The sequence below is a fragment of the Moschus berezovskii genome, chromosome 11, assembly GCF_049115385.1.
Source record: "Moschus berezovskii isolate FMDL1 chromosome 11, NW_MosBer_1.0, whole genome shotgun sequence".
Classification (NCBI taxonomy): domain Eukaryota; kingdom Metazoa; phylum Chordata; class Mammalia; order Artiodactyla; family Moschidae; genus Moschus; species Moschus berezovskii.
In genome coordinates, this window is record NC_142470.1 from 45,797,665 (window position 1) to 45,821,145 (window position 23,481).

The following is a 23,481-nucleotide window of genomic DNA, read 5'->3' on the forward strand; positions in this document are numbered from 1 at the left end:
TAATTTTAAGAGGTATACGAGTGTGCTGGGTCTCTGATAGGCCAAATGAGTTGGTTAAGTGACTTTTTTCATAAGCTAAATGAATATTGATCTGTTTCTTCAGAATTGCTAATTATAAATCAGGAAATGGTGATAAAAGGGTACAGAGAATTAGTAATAAGACTAAAGGAAAATTGGAAGTTAACCTCCAAGATGAGAGATGAAGCAGAGACCATGTCATGTGGGTGTCTGGAAGTTGGGCTCCAGAGTCCCCAGATTGGGTTTGACTCCTGGCACTACCATTTGAAGGCAAGTTACCTCCTTGTCTGAGCCTTAGTCTCCTCACTAAAAATGTGATTATTTGTAGTCCCAGTTATTAAATGGAACCTATCCCATAGGGCCACTGTGAGAGACAAGGAGATAATGTGTATAACATAATGTTACATACATCAGGCATTTTCCATAAAGCCAGACTTATAGAAGCATGTAATAAATACTGGCTATGATTGTTATCTTTAGGTAAAGATAATGGGTAATTCTGAAGACTCAATGATAAGAGTTCCTAGTAACAAATTAAAATTTCATTTTTATGTTTTTGTGGGCCCAATTTCCTGCTTTAAAGCAGCTTTAATATTTACGACATTTGATTCCTCAAAGGCTGAGGTTATCTCTTTTCATTCTTTTTCCCCTGAGTATATTTGATATTTTTAAATGGTCAGTTGCTAGATTTTTGTAGTGGTTAGTCTATAAAAAGCTAAAGAATAAGTATTTATGGCCAAGGGACTTAGGGAGGTAATCATGATCACTTTTCAGTGCTAAAAGGCTAGAAAGCCAGAAGATGCAATATTATTGCAATTTTCCCCTCAAAATATTTAATTTTTACACTCAAAATATAAATAAAATATTATCATTTAAGACCCCCAAATTATTAGTTTAAAATACTACTGTCTTACAGTAAGAAAGTTTGATAACCATCACATGAAAACAGATTAGGAATGGGAAAGAAAAACCATTCATTAGAATAACACTGTCTGTAGCACTTTAGTAAAAGGGGTCATCAACATTCCCATTATAAACTCCATTTTTGCAAAGCTAACAATATTGCTGGTTCAGATTCATTAGCCCTATACTTATAAAACATTAGCTTAGAACACATGTGTGTTTCTAATAAGCTTTATTGTTCCCAAGGAACTAATTGTTATAAACTTTAAGTGCTAGAAATTTAAAAATTCCTCCTCTGCAACAATTACAAAATAAAAATAAAAACAAAACCCACAAAACATTGCTTATGGAAAAAAATTATCTAGCATTTGCATGAGGATTTTATAGACCCTAAGATAGGATGGTAGAAATGCGTGCGCACATGCGCACATACACACACACACACACACACACACACAGAGTCTCACATACTATTGTTATTTAATATTCAGACTATCACTGATTTAGGATTACTCTATTTCAGAAGGAACTAGTCGTATAAATCCCCACAGCTGAGTTGACTCTAATACTGATGCCTCTCCCCTAAATTAATATTGGGATCTTTCCAGCCCTTCCCATGCCATGGCCATTCTCATCCCTGCTATCTCCCCCTCTTGTTGTAGTACTGAGGATCTCTCTTACAATCCTTTGCTACTTTCTTGCTAGAGTCTTCTTCCAAAAAGTAAGGAAAAATGCACAGAAGTCTGGGCCACCAACCAGTCCCCACCCTCCTCCTCCTCAAGATTCAAGAGCTTCAGTGTAAAGGGGTTGGTGCTTAAAACACAGAGCTGCTCAAGCTCTAGGAACCTAGGACTCAGGTCTAATAATAACTATTATTATTATTATTTTAGTTATATTTTAAATTAATAGATTTGTGTGGGTTTGTCTGGCCTGTAGACGCTTATAACAGTGCTTGTTTTGGAAAATGTATCCTCAGTTCCATAAATCAACTTCTAAATAAACTTCATAGTCCTTTTAAAATTGAGTAGTTTCTTAATAAAAAATAGAGAATTACCAATTCCAATTCTAGGTACATAACCCCCCAAACTGAAGAGATTCAAAGAGATGATTTGAGGCCATGTTCGTCATAGCCAGAAGGTGGAAACAACCCAAATGTCCGTCAATGGATGAATGAATATACAAAATATGGCATATATATACAATGGAATATTACTTAACCACAACAAGGAACAGGGCTTCCCCGATAGCTCAGTTGGTAAAGAATCTCCTGTAATGCAGGAGATCCTGGTTCAATTCCTGGGTCGGGAAGATCTGCTGGAGAAGGGATCGGCTACCCACTCCAGAATTCTTGGGCTTCCTTTCTGGCTCAGCTGGTAAAGAATCTGCCTGCGATGTGGGAGACCTGGGTTCGAAGATCCCCTGGAGAAGGGAAAGGCTACCCACTCCAGTATTCTGACCTGCAGAATTCCATGGTCTATATAGTCCATGGGGTTGCAAAGAGTTGGACACAACTGAGTGACTTTCACAACAAGGAATAAAGTAGTGGTATATTACAATATAGTTGAACCTTGAAAATATTATAGTAACTGAAAGAAGTCAGACACAAAAGGATAACTATAGTTTGATTTCACTTATATGAAATATCTAGAATAAAACTAATTCAGAGAAATAGAAAGCAGATTAGTGAGTCCCAGGGGACTGAGAGGAGGAAGTGAAGAATTAATAAGCACAGTTTCTGTTTAGGGTGATGAAAAACTCTGGAAATAGTGGCAGTGATTGCACAACACTGTGAATGTACTAGATGGTACAGAATTGTACATTTTAAAATGGTTTATTTTATATGTGAATTTTAAATCAATAAAATTAAAAACTGTATATAGTCAGTATCCACAAGTACATAAAAAATGAAATAGCCAATAAAGTATTTTTTTTTTTTGCTATTAAAAAAGAGAGAGAAAAAGAGAACTGTCTCAAGAACTAGAAAATCTAAAAATGGGTTCAGGCCCTAACTCAGCCATTAGTAATTAAGCCGTCTTATATGAACCATTTCCCCTACCTGAGCCTCAGTTTTATCATGTGAAGTATATGATTACTATCTGCTCTGTTTAATTCTCAGGCTGAGATTCAGAAAGTAAATGAAAACTCTAACATATCAGAGAAAGGTGCTAACTTCTATAATAAATGAAAAGTTGGAAGCACTGGAACCTCCAAAAATAAAAGGATAAATATATGCTTTCCCTTTCTAACACCTTACCCTTTAATTCAGATGCCAACTAGGCTTTAGGCAAATTTGGTGACCATTATTTGAGCTGGAGGAGGTTTGATACAATCCAGGAGAATTCTTGTAGCTTATTAAGCTGGGGAATCAAGTTTAGCAGATTCAGTCTAGACCAGATTCTGTCCTGTGTAGCATGGAATATAAATCCCTGAAGAGATTCTAGAGTCAGTCTGTAGTCCATGACGTGTTTCAGATAATAAATGATTTTTAGTTGGGACGAGGGCCACTACATTCACTGGTAATATGTGGGGTGGAAGGAGAACATGAGTCTGTTCTGGTTAGAACCCTCAATAAATCAGGTTCTAAGCATGAAAGAAGGAAAGGAAACAGAATTTCTAGTCTTTTCTCTTGTGACACAAGGCTCTTTTATGAAAAAGCCCTAAAGTCTCCAAAGGACAGTTGGAAACCAATCCAGTCATACAAAACCAAAGGTCTCTTCATATTCTAGTGTGTTCTGATTTCACTAATGTAGGCAATTTTCAAATGTCCCATATAAATGATTATTTCTGAAGGAGTTCTTTAATTGTAAATACATCTTTGGCAGATAGAGAAGAAATAGTTCAAGAAAGCTTTCCAATCCTAATCCACTAGTAATTTACTAATCTATTTAACATAAAATTGAAGCAATTCATTAGAGGAATAGATTTTCTACTTAGATTTTGACATTTTTTTAACTTAAAATAGTTTACTTTTAATTTGATATGAATGATTTCAATTTATTTCCCATTTTTACCCCTTTATAGGAGCAGCCTTTTAAAGAAACATATGCACATGTACTTCTTAGAAATACATATACAGTTTCCCCCCTCTGCCCCAGTAGCTTACTGCACACTTAGATCTATTCAATCACCATTGGCAATCAGCATTAAATGCCAATCTACCCTCTGGTTATGAGTTAACTTGCTGCTCTAAACCATTTTTACAGACCTTCTTATATACCTTAATCCTTTCAAATGCAACTGTGACACAAAGTATTACAGACTTTTAAAAAGCTGTTCTCTTGAAAAAAATTGCGGAGCATCAGTAACCAGATAGTATTCTCAAATTTCAGTGATCTAGTCCATGGAGCCGTCCCCTATGCATAGTGCTCTGTTTCATGCAGTACATGGCTTTAGTTGGCCAAATCTTTTTTTTTTCCCAATGAATCAGTAGAACAGTGAAGATCTTACTTTTTTTTTAAGCAGTGGCATATCAATGAGGCACAGATGTGTATTCCAACTCTGCATGGATGAGCACACTGTTCAATAGTGCTGGCTCACACGGTATCAGGGCGAGTTATCACTTCCCATGAAGGCACTCTTATCACCAGGGCCCAGAGAGGTGGCTGCAAATCGCAGCCTTTTTATTTTCAAGGCAGTTCTGCTGAACATTCAGGCTTCAAAGATTCACACTTCCAAAACTCTATAAGAGTTTGTGAACGCTCAATTTGCCAAAACTGTTTACAGTGTAATTGGGCACCGTACCTGTGTCCATGAGATAGCGAAGGCGCTTCTCCACCAGCGCGGCACGGGTGTCAATTTGCTTTTGCTCATTCTCTAGTGCTGCCAATTCTCCTACAACATACTGACTGGTGTCTTTGAACCCTTTCTGTTAACGAGAACAAACAGGAAGGAAAAAAAAATCACTTGTAAGTTGCATTTTTTCCTTTCTACAAACACTTAGTAAAGCACTTACCTAGAGAACCAAATATGCCTTTAGTATCACCCTTAGTACCAAAAATCGACACCCTGTGATTCAAAACATTTTTATATGTATTATATATAGAAAAACTTTTGTAAATAGAGAAAACCTCAGCTGTTTAGTATTATAATTTAACACCCAGATTTAAAAAGTAAACACTAAGTAAGGAAAATTTCTCCTTAGAGTTGAGTCAGTTATTAAGCATGGACAAAGACAGATAATTTTCCCCTTAGTGGCTGTCAAAACAAACAATTATGACATCCTTATTTCAAAAGCATGATATACAAAAATGGAGTTTAGCTAAGGAACTGATTCTTAAAGAATTTATCCGGAAAAAGATCAGATTTGTTCTTATAGAAATATAAAATAAAAAAGATACATTTCTTCTTTTCATATTGACTATACTTTTTAAAATATTTTTTTTAATGAAAGAGAAGTTTCTAATACCTCCAGTCTCCCCTCCAGCTGACTTCTGTACTTTAACATGTCATTGTGTTGATGTATTACTAATTATTATAGCTGCGAATTTTAACTTGACAGGTGGTTTCAAACCTTGCTACACCAGATCTAATGCTACCAGTACACTGATTTGGTTAATCTTCCACGTAACCAAATTTGGACTGTAATCTGAAATTTCACTTTTTATAACCATGCATGTTAAAAAAAAATTATCCTTAGAAGTTCTATTTGAAGTAGCAGTTCTATTATAACGTACCAGTAAACCTTAATTTTTATTTTCATATTACAAATTTAAATCATTAGGGCCAGGGTTATTTGTGGTACAGTACCAAACCGATTAATTACAGCTCCCTTTAGAATGTTTATCTTGTGACATTTCTAGGGGTAAGTTTCCTAAGTAGTTGACAAACACTAAAGAACTGCGTAAATGATTACCCTCACCACTGCCACTACTACTATCAGCACTTATAACATTTATTCAGAGAAATAAATGTGACCAACCTTCCTCTGTCAAATCCCTTCCCTACCTAGGAGCATATTAATCTCTAAGAAGCCATGAGGAATTATCTTTCGTTACTCCTTAAAGAAGAAACTACATCAAGAATTATGTTATTATGAGGATATTTTGGAAGTCTCATAATCAACAAACCTGTCTAACCACATGAACAACTTATTTATCTTTGGAACTAGTAAATATGAACTCAATTTAAACCAGCTTATTGTTAAACTGATTATGGTAGTTGACAAACTGAAAGCTGAAATATTTTTTAAAAATCATGAAACTGATAAATCATGTCTCAGGATAGACTGATCAAATAAGTCACTGTATTTTTTAAAGATTCATACAAAGTGGATATTCTCTCAGCTCAATATGAAATAAAGCAAAAATTATAAGAACAGAATAAATGCTAATGGTAATTTTAAAATTCGGGGGATGCTTTCTGTATCTATCTGCCAGAGACCACAGCATTTTCAAAATGGACTTTTTTTTTCTCAATCCCATCCAGAGGGAAAAAACACAGTAAGAGTAATAAAGGTATAAGAAAACAGAAGTGATAAGTAATACATAAACTTCACTGCTTCTACTCACCAGTTCAGTTAAAAATAGTCATTAAGGTTATAGCCAGATTTACTTAGTGGGAGTATACAGTATACTCAAATATTCTGTAACTTATAAATTATACTAAATATTTCATCATGATATACGAGGTACCTCTTCTATGTATCAAGACATTCTTTCAGTGAAATAACTAGGATGAGAACCTAAAAATAAGATGTTTTTAGAGCTCTAAAATATAGTTTGTAACTCTCAGTACATTTGCAAGGGTTTTAAAATCCAACAAAAACAATTTTAACAGTAAAAACAGTGAAAATATTTACACAAACTGGAGATAATAATAATTTTTAAAAGTAGCACCATTAAAGAGAGCAACGCTTCCAGACAAAAATTCAAGTTAAAACTTGTTCTTCCTGCTTCTGTCCCGCAGCTGTCCATCAAAAGCAGCTTTCTCCCTGCGGTCTATCAAATATTTCCCTCACAAATCAATTTTACACATGATCAGCCCATACCCCTACTGAGCTGAACCTCCCCGTTAATTAAGTGAAGAAATTACCATATATATTATATTAATGCAAACATCATTCAGCTAGTAATTCACGGCTGATCTGGATAATGGAAAGGTTGAACACCCATTAACCCAAGCCAACAAAATGGGTTGGCTGAGAAATTCTAGCAGGTCTCATGTGACTCTTCCCTCTAACTGCAGCTCTGCGGTATCTGCTATTGTAATAATTAAAATCCTCCTGGTAGATCAATACTGGAATCTCTTTATGGGAAGTGCCCTGATGGAAATGTCTCAAGGAAGCTGGGGCTGTGGAACTCTGAAAAATTCATTTTTTTTTATCTGACAATTATCACCACACTGCAGACTAATTCAACAGTGCACCCCTCTCACTCTGCTTTGAATGCACTGGAGATTGACATCTTAAAAAACCTAACATCTCATTTTAACAAATAAAGGCACTATTTCCACATACAGTTTGGAATTATCAGCAATCATGAAACCACACAAAAAATTAATATACATTAAGCACTTCATCTTCTGATGGCTTCCTCTGAGTTTCAGTTATCGCTGCTTTCTCCTCATTTCCTTTCTTTGTATCTTCCTGTATTGATCTCTGCCTTTTCATCTCTTAAAAAAAAGGGAAAGACATGTAAAATTATTATAAAGCTTGATAGCTGTGTATTAAAATGTAGATTTACATTATCAGCATATATATATATATACACATATACACACACACACAGCTAAATACTGTTAAACTGTATGATGGGAAAACATCTAAAAAAGTGTTCTTACCTGGTCTGTTCTCAACATATTGACTGAAAGACTGAAGTTGAGTCTTTCTGACTGTAGCATCCTTGCTGAACACAACAGGATTTCTAAACCGTTCTGTTGCTTTTTGTAATCGCTCAGTCCTGAGATCCTCTGTGACATTCTAAAAGTAAAACAAATGTGTTAAGAGAGTCCTGATCTTATAAGTGTGAGATTATACATTAGTAAACAACTTTTACTGATTTAAGATAATGTCAATTTAGAAGTACATTGAAAGAAAAAAGGATTGTAAAGAGTTCTAAATAGCTCAACTGCAAGGTCTGATGCCTGTACCCAAAACCTTTGGGAGACACGGTTTAAATAGAGAATCATTCTTGATAACTTTGATTCATTAGATACTGTAAACCTCCCTGTCTTCTCCTGATGATATGTATCATTTAAATACCACATTGCCTCTGTCTACCCGCACCCACCCCACAGCCTCACTATTCTGCCCCATTGGTTTGTACAGTTCCACAGACTTGTATGACAAGAAGAACTAGTTTCTAATTTTATGCCCATTGAGATAAACCACTAATGCTGGATGAAGGCTAAAAGGTAGGATTATAATACTACCCCACTGAACTGCATTTCATCAGCTATAACTTTCCAAAGCCAGATTTGTAAGTAAGCCCTTTACAGCTAAGGAAACTACAATTATCTTTTCCAGAGCTTCCTATGTTAATACTGGTAACAAATTCAAATGGTTCTATCAACAAGAAATATCCCAGAAGACTGAACCACTGCAGTGTGTGGAAGCTGCAGATACCGAGGTGCTGTGTACCAAACAAATATTTCATTTTATACCTAATCTTTTATTATTTTTATTAAGTGTTTTGAAAGTAAATAGGGAAAGGCTAAGATGCATGACTAATAGCTAAGCCTGCTGAATGCTGAAACTGGTTATCAAAAGCTACCAAGACTTTGCCCTTCCTCTGCATTGAGACAATCAGTAATGAGGGAGTCCTCCAATGGCCTATTCTCTAGCCTCAAGGAGGCCTGGGATACAGAATCCTCAAGGGAAGGTAACAGTTTATCCTTTTCCACAAACACAAAATGCCTCATTTATAAATGTGTAAACTGCATTTTATTAAAAAAAATAAAACCCAAATCAATGCTGAAAGCTTCAAGGGAAAATATGTTCTTTATAAGCATCATTTAAAAAAATCTTAACTAAAAAGATCCATACAAAGACAAGCTGTTTAAAGCACACCTTTTGTTGGAATAAGTTTGAAAATAACTACATTTAAGGGCTTTTTGGAAAGCAAAACCAACTGCATCTATTCAGATAATTAAACCTTAAGAATGAAAATATCTGTTTCATTTTTTTAAGTTACATATTTATCATTAGTATCATGCTTATAATACACTACCTATGTAGCTAGGATAGAAACAATTATGGCTTTTGTTTAAGAAAAGTGTGTGTTCTACTTTTGTGTCATAATAACTGCCCAATAGTGTAAAACTCAAGTCTTTACCAAAATAAACAAACACAGCTAAATTTTTTGAGGCCTGGCAACATGCTAAAATATCAGTGTGATTAGCTAGCAAATCCCATCTTAAGAAACCTTTTTATGACTAGGGACTTCTGCCACTTTACAAATGTATTCCTCTAAACCCACTAATTCAGTTAGCCTTTTCAATCCATTGTATTATTCTTAGGCCAGCTTCATTCTGCATTAAATCCAGTGCAGAAAGCTAAATTGAACGCAAAAAATCAGAACTGATCCAGGCTTCCTTTTGTTCAAAGATAGAGACCAAAAGTCCTCTGGTGCTGCCACACACTTTCATCACCAATTTATAGAAACCGACAGTATAAGGGAAAAGCAATGAAAGTCATTGTTTTGGGACTTCAAAGCATCTCTGTGTCAGGGAAAGGAAATCCTTTCAGTCAGCAGGGCAGTCCCCACAGTCCGCAGGTGGGTGAAAAGTTATACAAGACTAGAAGTGCCCTAAAGCTAGAGAAATATTAATGATACAGTGCAAGGAAAAGGGGGGGAAAGCTTGAGAGGGGATAATATAAATACTACAAATCATCATCATCATCTTACAATGTGTCATTCTGGCTAAAATATTACACAAGGAAAGATTTATATGGGCACAAAGCACATGCAAGTATCTTCAAAATTTATATTCAATCACATACCATCTTCAGATATTAATTCATCTTAACAGGTCAGAGCTGCAGATGACAGAATATGCTAGAATTCTCAACAATATTCTCATTAGCAAAATAAAGATGCATATAGAAGTCAAGAATAGCTTTTACTTACATATCAACTTAAAGTAGTAGTTTCTCTGAAAAACAGTATATGCATACTGATTATCACACTGACATTCAATTTATCAGCTATTTAATAAAAATTCTTATATCTTAATTTTAATGTGAAGAATTTGGTAAGAAACTGACTTTAGGATTATAAAGTACCAGTGGAAATTCGAATACACAGATACCAAGTCCAATATTTTAAGTAAGATTTACCTTAATGTCTTGCTCTGAACTTTCATTAACAGCTTTCTGAGCAGTGCTGGAAAGTGAATTTGCCACCTGTGGCTGAGTGTCCAGGAGTTTCTTCAGCTTCAAGTCTGCCAACTTAGTGTCTTGTTCTGTTAAATATGTAAATATTATGAATAACTGTGTGAGCTACATTTAGATGTGTAGCTATCAATTTAAAAGACATCATAAAAATATTACTATATTTTAAAACCGAGAGAGAAGGACATTAGAGTTGTGAAATAACATATAAAACCAGACATATGCAGAATTCTGCATCTATATATCTACTGTAAACAGCATTACATACTATATAACTATAATTATTATATTGTAACTATAGTATAACTAAGTAGTTTTTAGGGATATTGACTATCCCTTTTTCAAAAATTGATATATAACTGATATATAACATTGTGTAAGTTTAAGGTGTAAAATGTGTTGATTTGATATATTCATATATTGCAATATAATTACCATCACAGCATTAGTCAACACTTCTATCATGTCACAAAATTATCATTTCTTTTTTGTGGTGGGAATAAATAAAATCTAGTCTCTTAGCATATATATGTGCTTTCCCCCAAAGTCAGTCCCCATAAAGAATATAGTCAACATGCCTAAAGACCATTTAGTTATTCTATGGTTAACAGCAGCTATGCTTACCTTAAAACCTCAGCCCATATTTAATGCATATATTTATTAGCAACTTTATAGGTTGTACATAATAAAAGAAGGTATTACAAAGTGGGTATTTAAAAGAGGTAATGCATTTGATTCTAAATTATTTTGTAATTTCAATTCTTCTAGTATATTAAATTTAGAAATAAAATGCCATATTATGCTCGGAACATGATCTTAGACACAGTCAGGTATAGACTGTTAGAATCCAATGTTTATGTGTGTACATATATACCCAGCATTGAAAAAGGGTATATGTTCACAAATAACTTCTAATTAGAGGGCAGAAATAAAGATTATCATATTTTGCAACATATGAAATATAGATAGAAATTTAAAATAAAAAATGGCTATAACTTTAAAAATAAATAATTTCAAATTATTTTTAGCAAGTAAATTAGTCTTTAATAAAATAGTTCAGAAGCAAATGGAAACAATTCCATTTAAAAAATTCACTCAAAGCAACTCTTTAATAAAATGATTATAAAAGACATGCTGACCATTTGGTGAATGATATTTTTCATAAAGATTAATAAGTTTTCTAATTATAAGTCTCTTAATAAATGCTATTATCATTACTTTCATGCAAATTGGTCAGTTTATATTGCCAGGCTTCTTTTTAAAACAATATCTGATGAACTATGGTCAAATCAAGATAAAGATTAAACAATTTATTATTAAAACATTATGACTTTTATATACATATAAAAAAAGAATTTTGGGAAAAATAAAGCAAGGATAAAAATCATAATGTATGCTACGTGTTTTCAGATTCCAGTTTGCATTCCTATTTCTTTTTTTTTCATTCCTATTTCTTATTGCCATGAAATAAACCATAGTCTGAATTGGAAATCTGTCCTATGTACATGCCAACACTTGGCATGCTTGAGAACTGTAAACAATGTATTAGTTAACTCCAAAAAACAGGAAGACTGAGATGTGTTTTCTTTTTTGGTATACAAAAAAGTAGGAAGAGTGTTTTTAAAAAGGATAAGAGTCAAGCCTGTTAGGCCTTAATATTAGTCAGCCTTTAAATACACTAAAATATCTCACAAAGTTGCTATAACTAAAGCTAAAAAATTCTCCTTACCTTATCCAAAAAAGGGTTAATTTCTCCTGTCTTCATAATCTACTATTAAATCAGGAAATATGTACCACTGATTGTCACTGATTTTATACTTCCATGAATCGAATGTTAAGGCTTTAATTCTGAACTAATGGGTGCCCTCAGCAGTAAAAAGATGATACTGATTTCTGAAAGACTTTGATGGTGGCTGTGGTGAGAGGGTGAGTAGGTATTTTAAACCGAAAAAAGTAAAAGCAGTCCTAATTTTGGGTTAAAATTTTTTAAAATTTCCTTAAATATCAGCATTCTCCTGGACTTGAACAATTATATTGCCCTGTATCTAGTAAAGTATTATTTAATACTAAGCCATGAAGGAACTACTGACAAGAGACACAGATTTTTTTTGGCGGGGGGGCTGCTCTCCATAGTTAGGAAGACACTGGTTGACTGTTTTTTGCAGAAATAACAGCATGATTTCAAACAGGGAAGAAACAAAGCAGGTTAGCATTGCAGGGACATGCCATGGCTGGGAAGAAAAGAGTCTCTCTCTTCCTGTAGCTTTTCACAGGAAAAGACAAACATTAGGGATTTCACTTTCTTACCTGTAATTGGCAAAGACATTTTACTACTATAAGAATTCAATTTAAGAAGCATTTATGGAACCCCTCATGTTTACAAAGCTACCTGCTGCTGACTTACAAAGGTAATGCATATGGAACACTCATCTATTAAACCACAAGCAATTATCTTTATATTTTATACAAGAACTCAGAAGTTCAACTGCAAATGTGATTACTGCTATGATATCTATTGATATACAATAGGTGATTAATTGTAATCTATATAAGCAGTTTTCAAAGAGTTTTACTGTAATCATTAAGCATGTATAAAATAATTTATTAGTAGTAATATTTAAATACTTAAAGTAAGCACAAAATTTACAAAATAATATTCCTACTAAGACTACCAATTTCAAACCAAATCAGGAAATCTGTTCCATGGTTTAGATTACAATTTGAAGCATTCCATATGTTTCATCTATATCTTAGAACATCACAACAAAATATTTAGGCTGAGAAGGGAACCAATCACAGAATGTATACAAATTGTCCCATAAAATACCGAAGTGAATCTTAGTAATAAGAGAAAAACTAAAATTTGCCATTTCAATATTATTGCTAATTTTAACATTAAGCCTAAAACAAAATAATAATATAAAATTGATGGAAGGTGGAGTTAGCTAAATGATTTGTAAAGTCATAAGATGTAATAAAACTATCAAAAGAATTTACTATCATTATTGGTGAGATAACAATAAAAATATAACAGAAGAGTTTGCCATGCAGCAGGACACAAAGTATTTATAATTTGAAATTACCGGGAGTATCAAGGTCACTTTCTAAATTAGTAAGTTCATCTCCACCTCCTACAACAAAGCCTTCAGGAATCTCCTCGTTAGTATTTATCTCAACATTATCATTTTCATCTGTAGGAACATGTAGCAATAATGTTAGTATATTATTAGTATATTATTTCTATTTTATATAGGAAAGAAAAATCAGTATTTTAATGACAGTTCAAATTCAGGTCTGACACAGACAAGCAAGTTAAGAAATCAGTTTTAAGTCAACTTTTCATTATTGGGTTAACATTTATATTTTACATTTCCATGTCAAAGATGAATTGTCACATCAAAGCAGATGCAAAGATTTTGACAATTTGCCACACGCTGTCTCTGAATTATTGAGCTCACTGAATCCCTATATTTTAAAATGTAATCTCCTGCTAATTTCTAATGACAGTAAATAAAAATAAAGTTGGTTCGATAAAAGTCATCAAATAAAAAAGTCACCAAATAATATTTCTAAATTTCACATTTTATCCTTTACTAGAAATAAATATATTAAAAAAATCATTCTTTATAAACTTGTAGCTATTTTTAAATTATCTGCATGAAGACTTAAATCCTTTTGTACTATTAATGAAATATGATCGAAAGCATTATAGACAAATTAAGAACAAACATTGAGATGAGAATAGACAGTACCTTTATGCAAAAGAAAGTTCAGAAACAATTAAGACAGTATATCGTGAAAGACATAAAGCTGGGAAAACACGGTTATTATTCAAAATTAAGTACATGGGAATGAGGTAGCCTTATACTATTTTTTTATACATTTAGCAAAATGTATTAGGTCATAATTAATTAATGATATCTTTTTAAAAGACTTATATTACATATTTTTCCTTTTTAAATCCTAATGGTAAGTTGGTTAAGTAATTTTCAATATTGTCTATTTAAAAAGGCATAGCAGTAGATTTGTATATTAGAAGCTAAGCTTTAAATTCTGCTACTGACAGGCAATGTACCTTTTGGAGAAATATCTCTCTAGCCCTGGGAGTTGAAGAATATCCCTACTATTCTACAGTTTATTTTTCATAGGGCAACTTTTATTAATAATGAAATGTTCCAAAGGTTATTGCAATTGAGAAATTTTAAATTCTATAACTTTGGCTTAAACCTTCAATATTTATCCTTTTCCCTGTACAGAGTGTGTTTGATTTTGGGCTTCCCAAGTAAATATTTACTGTGAGCATTAATATTAATAATAATAGTTTACATTTATTGAAGACTTGCTAATGGAAGCCATTCAGAAGAATACAACAGAGAGAAAAAGAATGAGAAATGCCCCCAAGGGAAAATGTTGCTAAATGCTTTCAAATCATTAAGGTATTATACTTGGCTATATTATTTAAGTACAATTAGTTGAGAGAGCTTTTCTAATCAACTGTGCTTAGTACAACTATTTGACTCATTTCATAAAAGTCGGCACCATCATCTTCATTGTTCTCAAAAATTCTTCTATAAATAATTCTGTAGTAAAGGGAAATGAATGAACAAATATTTCCTGAGTACCAAGAAGTGTTCAGAACACTTCCTCCTATCAGAGAGTTTACTATCAATAGATTTTAGAGTATGGTATTTTGTTCTTCCAACCAGCCTCTATTGATTTCTACTGTCCATAATTAATCTAGAGTGAAAGCACAAAATTAAACATTCATTCATTACTTATTCAAGAAACTTCTATTGTATACTGAAACTGCAATTTACAAAACACTGCTAGATGTTGAAGAGATACCAAGTTTTAAATCAAGTTTTATTAAGACATTTATTCCAATATATAAGTGAAAGTCACTCAGTCATGCGACCCTATGGATTGTAGCCTGCCAGGCTCCTCTGTCCTGGGAATTATCCAGGCAAGAATACTGGACTGGGTAGCCATTCCCTTCTCCAGGGGATCTTCCCAACCCAGGGACTGAACACAGGTCTCCCATATTGTGGGCAGATTCTTTACCATCTGAGCCACCAGAGAAGCCCAAGGAATACTGGAGTGGGTAGTCTATCCCTTCTCCAGGGGATCATCCAACCCAGGGACCAAAAGTTATACATACAAATGACTATAATACCATGTAGGACAGTTAAGTGTTATGAAGTAAAAATAAGATACAGAGCAAATTCAAAGGATAAAAAGATTATTCTTTTTCCAGTAGCACAAGGAATTATTTTTTGGAAGCACTAACCTTTAAATTGAGTCTTCAGAAATGTACAGAATTTCAAAAAGTACAATTGAGGGAAGAGTTTTACTGGCATGAGAGCAGGCAAGTGTAGATTATGTTCAAAGAATGGTGTAAAGTCCCATTTGGCTCAAGCATACTTAAAGTCAAATAATGGGAAGTAAGACTTAAAAGGTAAAAAGATTTTACTTGGTAGGAACAGAGGGACACTGGTTTGCTGGTCAAACATGATTGGCAATGTGTTGTTTAAGTTGAGAACAGTCTATATAAGCAGCTTTCTACCACACTGTGTTATGGTAATTAGTTGTGAAATATGTATAATTACTACAGAAACACTGAAGCTTATGATTTTATGAATTAAAGTATCTCCAATATTATTCCTAAAATATTACTCTTGCTTACGTTCTGATATGCCTTCATATGTGAAAGAAAAAGTGGTTCAGGGATTGCACACAGGAGTATACTAGCCATGTGACATCACCCTTCGTTCGAGATCGCTGAGTAAGATGATGGACTCTAGAACAGAAAGGGTGGAGGCAGGAAATCCATGTTGGAGACTTATAACCTCCAGGCAAGTAGTATGGAGAGCTTAATCTATCATAAAATAATTGGGAATGGATATGACTTGAAAACCAACTGGATACTGGGTAGTTGGGAGGGATACTGATGAGAGGAAGAGTGAGACAGATGTCAACACTGACTCTCCAGACAGAGTGACTAGAAGGATGGCACTGTTATGAAAAGAAGCTAAGTCTGGAACAGTGGTTGGATATGGGTACTTCAGGTCCTGGGGTTATGCAGTGGGATAGTCATCACTCCTTTACACAGTGCCAGAATAATGTGTGATGTTAAACAAGTGCCATTCATTTTATTTTCTGGCTAAATGAAATCTCTACCCATACTACCCCTCACCAGTAATGCTGAAGAGCTAACTCAAAAGTTTATAAATGCATTGTCAACCTTAGATAAAAGGATTACTATTTGGGAAGGGGAAGAGTAAAACTTCATCTCCTCTAATGCTCAGGTTTTCTTAAGAATAGATTTCCACTTTCTTTCCATTCACTGACTTCAGTTTTACAAAGAACACCTGAATTTTTTTCAACAGTTATTGTTACACATTTCTTAATACCTATCGAAATACTCTAAATGAATTTTAGCAGAACTAAAGTACATGTGTGTCTGTGTGTGCTTAAAATATTATATATTAAATATATGATATATATAAGATTATATATATCTTTAAGGCTAGCCATTTAAAACCCACTAGGTAAGTGTGGTATAAAGTAAACTAGAGATACAATACACAATAGAAGGTGGTTTGCAAGTATGGCCTGTATGTAGGAAAAAGTAGAAAGAGACTATACATACACTGGAATGAGACAATGCATTCCAACTGACACTGGATAGCACAATAAGCAAAATGGGGACCCCCAACTGTGTGATTAATAACACAGAAATAAGTCCAGTCTTATAAGAATTATCATTTATAAATAAATTGAATGAAAAGTCTGAATAAAAGGTAACAGTAAAAAAAAAGAATATCTGCACTTGAAAAACAAAAGAAGTTGAGGCTACTGTTAAAAACATATTTACAGAAAATGGTAGTTTAGAGAACACCTACGTTTACATGAAACTGTTTCTTTCCAGAAAAAAAAAAATTCAGAATAAGATAACTCATTTGCATCATGATTTAAAAATTCTCACTGAAGGCCCCCTGTAAAATTTACAACTTGTAAAGTTATCCTGTAAAAATCAAACAAATTATAGAAAACAATACATATATTATTAATGAAAGCTGAAATAAAAATTACTGAAGGCCTGTAAGATTTTATTTTGGTTGAACAAATTTAGACAAATTTATTTAACATAACTGAAATAAGGATAATGCAGGCATACAGTCTCATGGATAAAATTTTTAAATTTTCATTTATCCATTTGAAACCCAAAAACAAAGTATACTATTCCATCTAAATCAAAGAGGGGCAAAAATGTCTGCTTAATGTTAAATGATCCCTTTAAAAAAAAAGTTAAATGACTCTAAAACTAACTCATACCAAACAAATAAACTACAGAATAAAAATAAATAGATATGACATAAAATATCATATATATGATATGATAGGTATCATAGATATGACACAAAATATACACAGAGGGGACGACAGAAAATGAGATGGCTGGATGGCATCACCGACTCGATGGAGGTGAGTTTGAGTGAACTCCAGGAGATGGTGATGGACAGGGAGGCCTGGCGTGCTGTGATTCATGGGGTTGCAAAGAGTCGTACATGACTGAGCAACTGAACTGAACTGAAGTATACATAAATATATAAAATCTATATAATATATACCATGTAATATATAATAGATATAATATCATCTTCAAACTAGACAAACACTTTCCTTGCAAGTGCCCATGGACCACTAATAAAAATGCAACATTTGTTTGGACAAAATAAAAACTTTTTAATTCTCAAAGCAGAAATTCAGGCCATATTCTCTGACCACAATACCACATAACTAAAAATGAAAATACCACACTTTGGCCCCAAACAACTGTACTTTGCCAAGTAAGATCAATATAATAAATGAACCCATAAGTTTGTTACCTAAAATGAGGAGTTTAAAAGGCTTATAGGTCTACAACTAAAAAATGAAGCAAAAATTGAAAAAAACACATGTAGAATACCACAATATCACCTGACTCTCTTCTAAGCCTTCAAATTATTTCAAGAGGAGAATAAGTAAAAGCTAGACTGTAGTGGAAACAGTGTCAGACTTTATTTTTTGGGCTCCAAAATCACTGCAGATGGTGATTGCAGCCATGAAATTAAAAGACGCTTACTCCTTGGAAGGAAAGTTATGACCAACCTAGATAGCACATTAAAAAGCAGAGACATTACTTTGCCAACAAAGGTCCATCTAGTCAAGGCTATGGTTTTTCCAGTGGTCATGTATGGATGTGAGAGTTGGACTGTGAAGAAAGCTGAGCGCCGAAGAATTGATGCTTTTGAACTGTGGTGCTGGAGAAGACTCTTGAGAATCCCTTGGACTGCAAGGAGATCCAACCAGTCCATCCTAAAGGAGATCAGTCCTGGGTGTTCATTGGAAGGACAGATGCTGAAGCTGAAACTCCAATACTTTGGCCACCTCATGCGACGAGTTGACTTATTAGAAAAGACCCTGATGCTGGGAGGGACTGGGGGCAGGAGAACGGGACGACAGAGGGTGAGATGGCTGAATGGCATCACTGACTCGATGGACATGAGTTTGGGTAAACTCCGGGAGTTGGTGATGGACACGGAGGCCTGGCGTGCTGTGATTCATGGGGTTGCAATGAGTCGGACACGACTGAGCGACTGAACTGAACTGAGGCTGTAGCTCCTTGGACAGGTTCTGCTATTTCATAAGAATTAGGCTATTTCTGGTTGAAATAGAGTGGGATGCTTGGATACCTGGCTTCAGAGACCTAAAATAACTTGCAAATATTTCCTGTGAACACCTGAGGCTCATGACACTTCACCTCAAACTTAGCAAGTTTCCTTTCCTCACTGAGACTGGCTGCTGAGAATTGAAAAAAGCAAGCATTTCAAATAGGTTCAGGCAATGAGTCTGAGTATCAAGTGCAACACATCCCCTAGGTTGTGCTTTCACCTTATTATTTCAGCTCTTGACTACTCCCCCTTCTTTGTCACTCTGGACCACTGCTTCCAAAAATTTCCCTCTCTAGTCCATCATCTAGGCTGGTCCCGACACATTCCTCTCTCATTTTGCACCATTCCTTATTCAGATTTGGCAATTCCCATTAGACAGTGGAAGAGTGGACACTAATTTGTTAATTGTTTTTTCTGACTTATCAACCCCATAGGGTCATTTTCATTTAGGAATTAGACTCTTGTGAAATCAAGTGAATTTCTAATTTTCTATGTAAATGCCAGCAAACTATAGCACAGGGGCAAAATCCAGCCTACTACCCTTCAGGGTAGATAACAGGCATGCCCATTAATTTACATATTGTTCAAATCTACAAGGGCAGAGTCAAGCAGTTAAGAAAGAAAACATATGGCCTGCAAAGCCTGTAAAAATTTACTCTGGCCCTTTCTAGGAAGTTTGCCAAATCCTGGGCCAACACAACGGCTGGCACCACTAAATAGATAAATGTGTATGTATGAATGGTTGAATTCTAGGAAGGAAACTTACCCTTTCCCTTGACCTAAAGGTCTCTTCCATTCTGGCCTTGAAAGCTTCAGCTTAGGTTTTGATGTCAGAGCAGACCTAGTCAGATCCATACACCTTTATGAAGACAGGCCAACATCCACCACTGAGGTCAAGGAATAGGCCTGCACCACTTGAAGGTCAACTTTAGCTCTGATTAAGAGCCTACCATCTGATATGTGGCCACTTCCAACACCCAAGGTATGGTATGGTCTATGAGTGAAATGGGCCCTAATCACCTTGGTCATCTTAGGGAAGAGTCTTGACTCTTCAGCAGGTTCTCATAAGTCATCTGTTGAACCCTGTCCCATCTTCATTTCATCTGGCTTTTCCTTTTCTAGTCTGTACTTCTTTGATGGAGAAGTAAATGGCAACCCACTCCAGTACTCTTGCCTGGAGAACCCCATGGACGGAGGAGCCTGGTAGGCTACAGTCCACAGGGTCACAAAGAGTCGGACACAAATGAGCGACTTCACTTCTTTGTTAGTTTCAGAGATCCAGTCCTCACTTGTTCTTTATTCACTTTGTTGACTGTTGAATGATATCAAAATCAGGTCTTCATTTTCCCTAGTTACCAAGCTGGGAAGCTACCCATTTTGGGGGTTGTAACACTGACCAAGTCTCTCTACCTAGTCTAGTTCTGGCTTAGCCTCAACTGGGATTGGATTATAGAGATAAGACCAATTACATAGCTGACTCACCCCATACCCTTAATCAGAAAATTTTAATCCTTAGTCTTCCCAGAGTTCACAACTCATTTAGCACTGTTATCTGCTCCCTGTTGGGAACAAAAACTTAAAAGAGACAGTGGATACCTCTCTATTTTATGTTTACTCTTCTATGCGTTTACAATGTCACATGGAGATAGTATCAGTAGTTTTAGGACAGTCTATCTGGAGGGTCAAGAATGTGAGTTGTTTTTTTTTTTTTTAATCATTCTGAGATACAAGGAGGCAGAGACATTTAAGGTTTACTTAGAATATCTGGAATTTCTATGATATCAAAGAAACATCTTGTTACTAATAATAAATGAAAACAAATTATAATAGCATTATATAAATGTATCTGTGAGTGGTTATTGCCATTACTATAAAACTTCAGTAGTGAGTATAGAAACTAATAAAAATTCTGAATGATAGGAGTTGAAAACGTAAGATGAAAGACTTAACTAAGAAACAAACATTCTGAGAACACCAGATGGACAGAAACATAGCTATTTGGGAAAGCAGCTTTCAAATATATGGGGATGAATGGTAACATGCTATAGGCATTTGTTGGAACACTCTACAACAGTAAGATTTTAATATAAGGGATCAATTAGAAGTAACAGCAGTAAGTTTCAGTTTACTATGAAGAAACTTATTACTGACCGAAAAATAGATTCCTTTGTTTCAGTTCTCTAAGGTTTTATTCGAGTTCTCACTTGCCTATTTTCCAGAGTGATCTTAGCATTTAAGATTAACTCAGAACAAGTACCTGCCATGTTCTGGTAGATAAATAGGTCACGTACCTTTGAAATAAAAAAGCCCTCTTGGATATACTACTAAAATAAAAATGTAAAAGTTTCAAGTTAAAAGTGCCCAAATTGAGCACTGAGAGGTAAAATTAAAATTCCCTTTAATTATATGCATATATAGTCCTTGTTTCAACATCAAGCTTAGAAACATTTCTACAGATATTGAAAAAGACCCTCTTCAAATAAGACTAAGAGAAATACATATGGACTTATTAAAAATTCTTACATGTCAGGTTATAGTGCTGGAAACATTGTTAAAGCTACTTTCTGAAGATCTGGTTCAAAGTGAACATCTCTTAAGCCAGTCTTGTGATCCAGATGCTGAGGACTTGATTGCATTTTACTCATTCTAATACAATTAATGAGGCATCATGGGGAATCACAAACTAAGGCCTGTCAGAGTTTTCTCCTAAATCATATTCTTGGTATTTCTCGAGTACTAATCATACTCAAACATAATCAAAGTACTTCCTGAGTTGTTAAAAATTAAGTTAAAGAGTTGACTTTGAAAATGGCAATAGTCATCTTCTGATTTACTATGTTTTCCTTAAGTTTTTAGCAACACACCAATAGGTTAGAAAGTTTATGTATTTGATGCACAACATTTTGAAGTAAGAATAAAATGTCCCGAAAGGTCCATCACGGATTTCTGGGTTGTCTGTAGAATATGATACAAGATTCTTTAACTCACCTCCAGATGCCTTTGACCTTTCTTTCAACTTTTCTGCAGCCATTTCACCATAGCTGGGAAGTTCTGACATCTTCACTCCAGATCGAGCTTCTGCTATTAGCTGACGAGCTCTCTCTCTCAGCTGCCGACATCGCTCTTCATCTTGCTGCTAAGATATATTGAACAGTTGCCAACTCAGTAATTGACAGAAATGCAATTTCATTTTCAATCTGATCATCATGATAGTAACTGGTTTACAGCGTGGTGCTTGGCCCACATTATAAATAGGATGCTCTATATCAGTTGGATGTCACACCATTTTTAAAAGACATCCAAGAATCAGATTTTTAAAAACATTTACAAATTATTGTATTAAAATGTCTGTTAAAAATTCAAAGTAGCCTTTAAAGAATGTTTGGCAATGTAATTACTGAGAAAGTAGCAGGATCAACTATTAATAAAATGACCAGGCTTTTAGGAAAAAAGTCACAATACTGAAAACAGAATTTCAATTAATACATTTTTTTAAAGATTAAAATTTAACCAGCATGTTTCTAGTAAAGGCATGCTAAAGGAAATTTTTGATAGTAGAAAATGCTGCTACATCATGTTGATCAAATATAGAAAATGGTATTTTTAGGGGGCTACAGCAGGAATAGGATAGCACATTAGTTCCTCAGTTATTGTTGATAGTTTTAAAATCAGAATTAGGTACTGATGTACTACTATCCCCATTTCTACTCTCCCCCCAGACACACACTGAAAAGAAAAAGTAAAATCTAGTGTGGGTTTTGGTATTTGAAATAACTAAAAATGACAGAGAATTAAATAAATTAGATTTTACCTTCTAAAAACAGGTTATTATGAAGTGCAAATAATCAATGTGAAATTAGTTTGTAAACTGGAAAGTATATGATATAAGGCATTATTATTATGACAAAACAAAGCCTGAAATAATCTGGCCCCAACATATCTGTAGGTACCTTCTCTTAACCTCTTCCAATCTCTATAAAACCTCACATCTATTTATACAAATTATTTGTATCGTGGTTTCATGCTTCCATGGATTTGAAATGAATATATCACTTTGTCTTCCTGGAAAGTTCTTCTCTCATCTATTTAACTCCTACTCATTCTTCAAGATTCATTTTAAATCCACTATGTCCTCCTTGCTGGTGGAAAGAAGTTCTCTTTCTTCTCTGTTGCTACAGTTGTGTGTGTCTGTGTGTGCAGTGTGTGTGATTACTTTTTAAAACACTACATATCAAGTTAAAACTCTGCACAAAAGCCTCCTTCTCAGTAGAATTGAGCCACTCAAAGGCAGGAGCTAGATTGGACTTACCTTTGTATCTTTGGTCCTTAGTACACACCCTGGTGCTTGGTACTTGCTACAGAAATTTCAGGCATGAAAATTTATAATTTATATTCGCAAAGCTTATAATACAGAGGGAAAGATAAAACAGCCACAATAAGGAGATGCAATTAAAATGCACGAAGAGTTCAGAAGAAAGAAGTTTGTTTTTGTGTGTGACTTTTTTCCCCCCAAGGGGA

The 23,481-nt window shown here is 34.4% G+C and overlaps 1 protein-coding gene across 12 annotated transcripts in view; it reads right to left on the reverse strand.

Moving 5' to 3' along the window:
- Nucleotides 1-23,481, reverse strand: part of EHBP1 (EH domain binding protein 1) — a 385,114-nt gene that overhangs the window by 39,132 nt on the left and 322,501 nt on the right. For 7 of the 12 annotated variants that reach the window (XM_055400514.2, XM_055400518.2, XM_055400509.2 and 4 more), the window contains 6 exons: nt 21,952-22,099; nt 13,333-13,440; nt 10,196-10,320; nt 7,699-7,837; nt 7,424-7,530; nt 4,663-4,786 (listed from right to left, as the gene is read on the reverse strand). In XM_055400514.2, coding sequence (XP_055256489.1) covers nt 4,663-4,786; nt 7,424-7,530; nt 7,699-7,837; nt 10,196-10,320; nt 13,333-13,440; nt 21,952-22,099 — 751 coding nt within the window. The remainder of the gene's footprint in view (nt 1-4,662; nt 4,787-7,423; nt 7,531-7,698; nt 7,838-10,195; nt 10,321-13,332; nt 13,441-21,951; nt 22,100-23,481) is intronic. The other 5 variants (XM_055400515.2, XM_088841318.1, XM_055400516.2 and 2 more) reach the window with 3 other exon arrangements.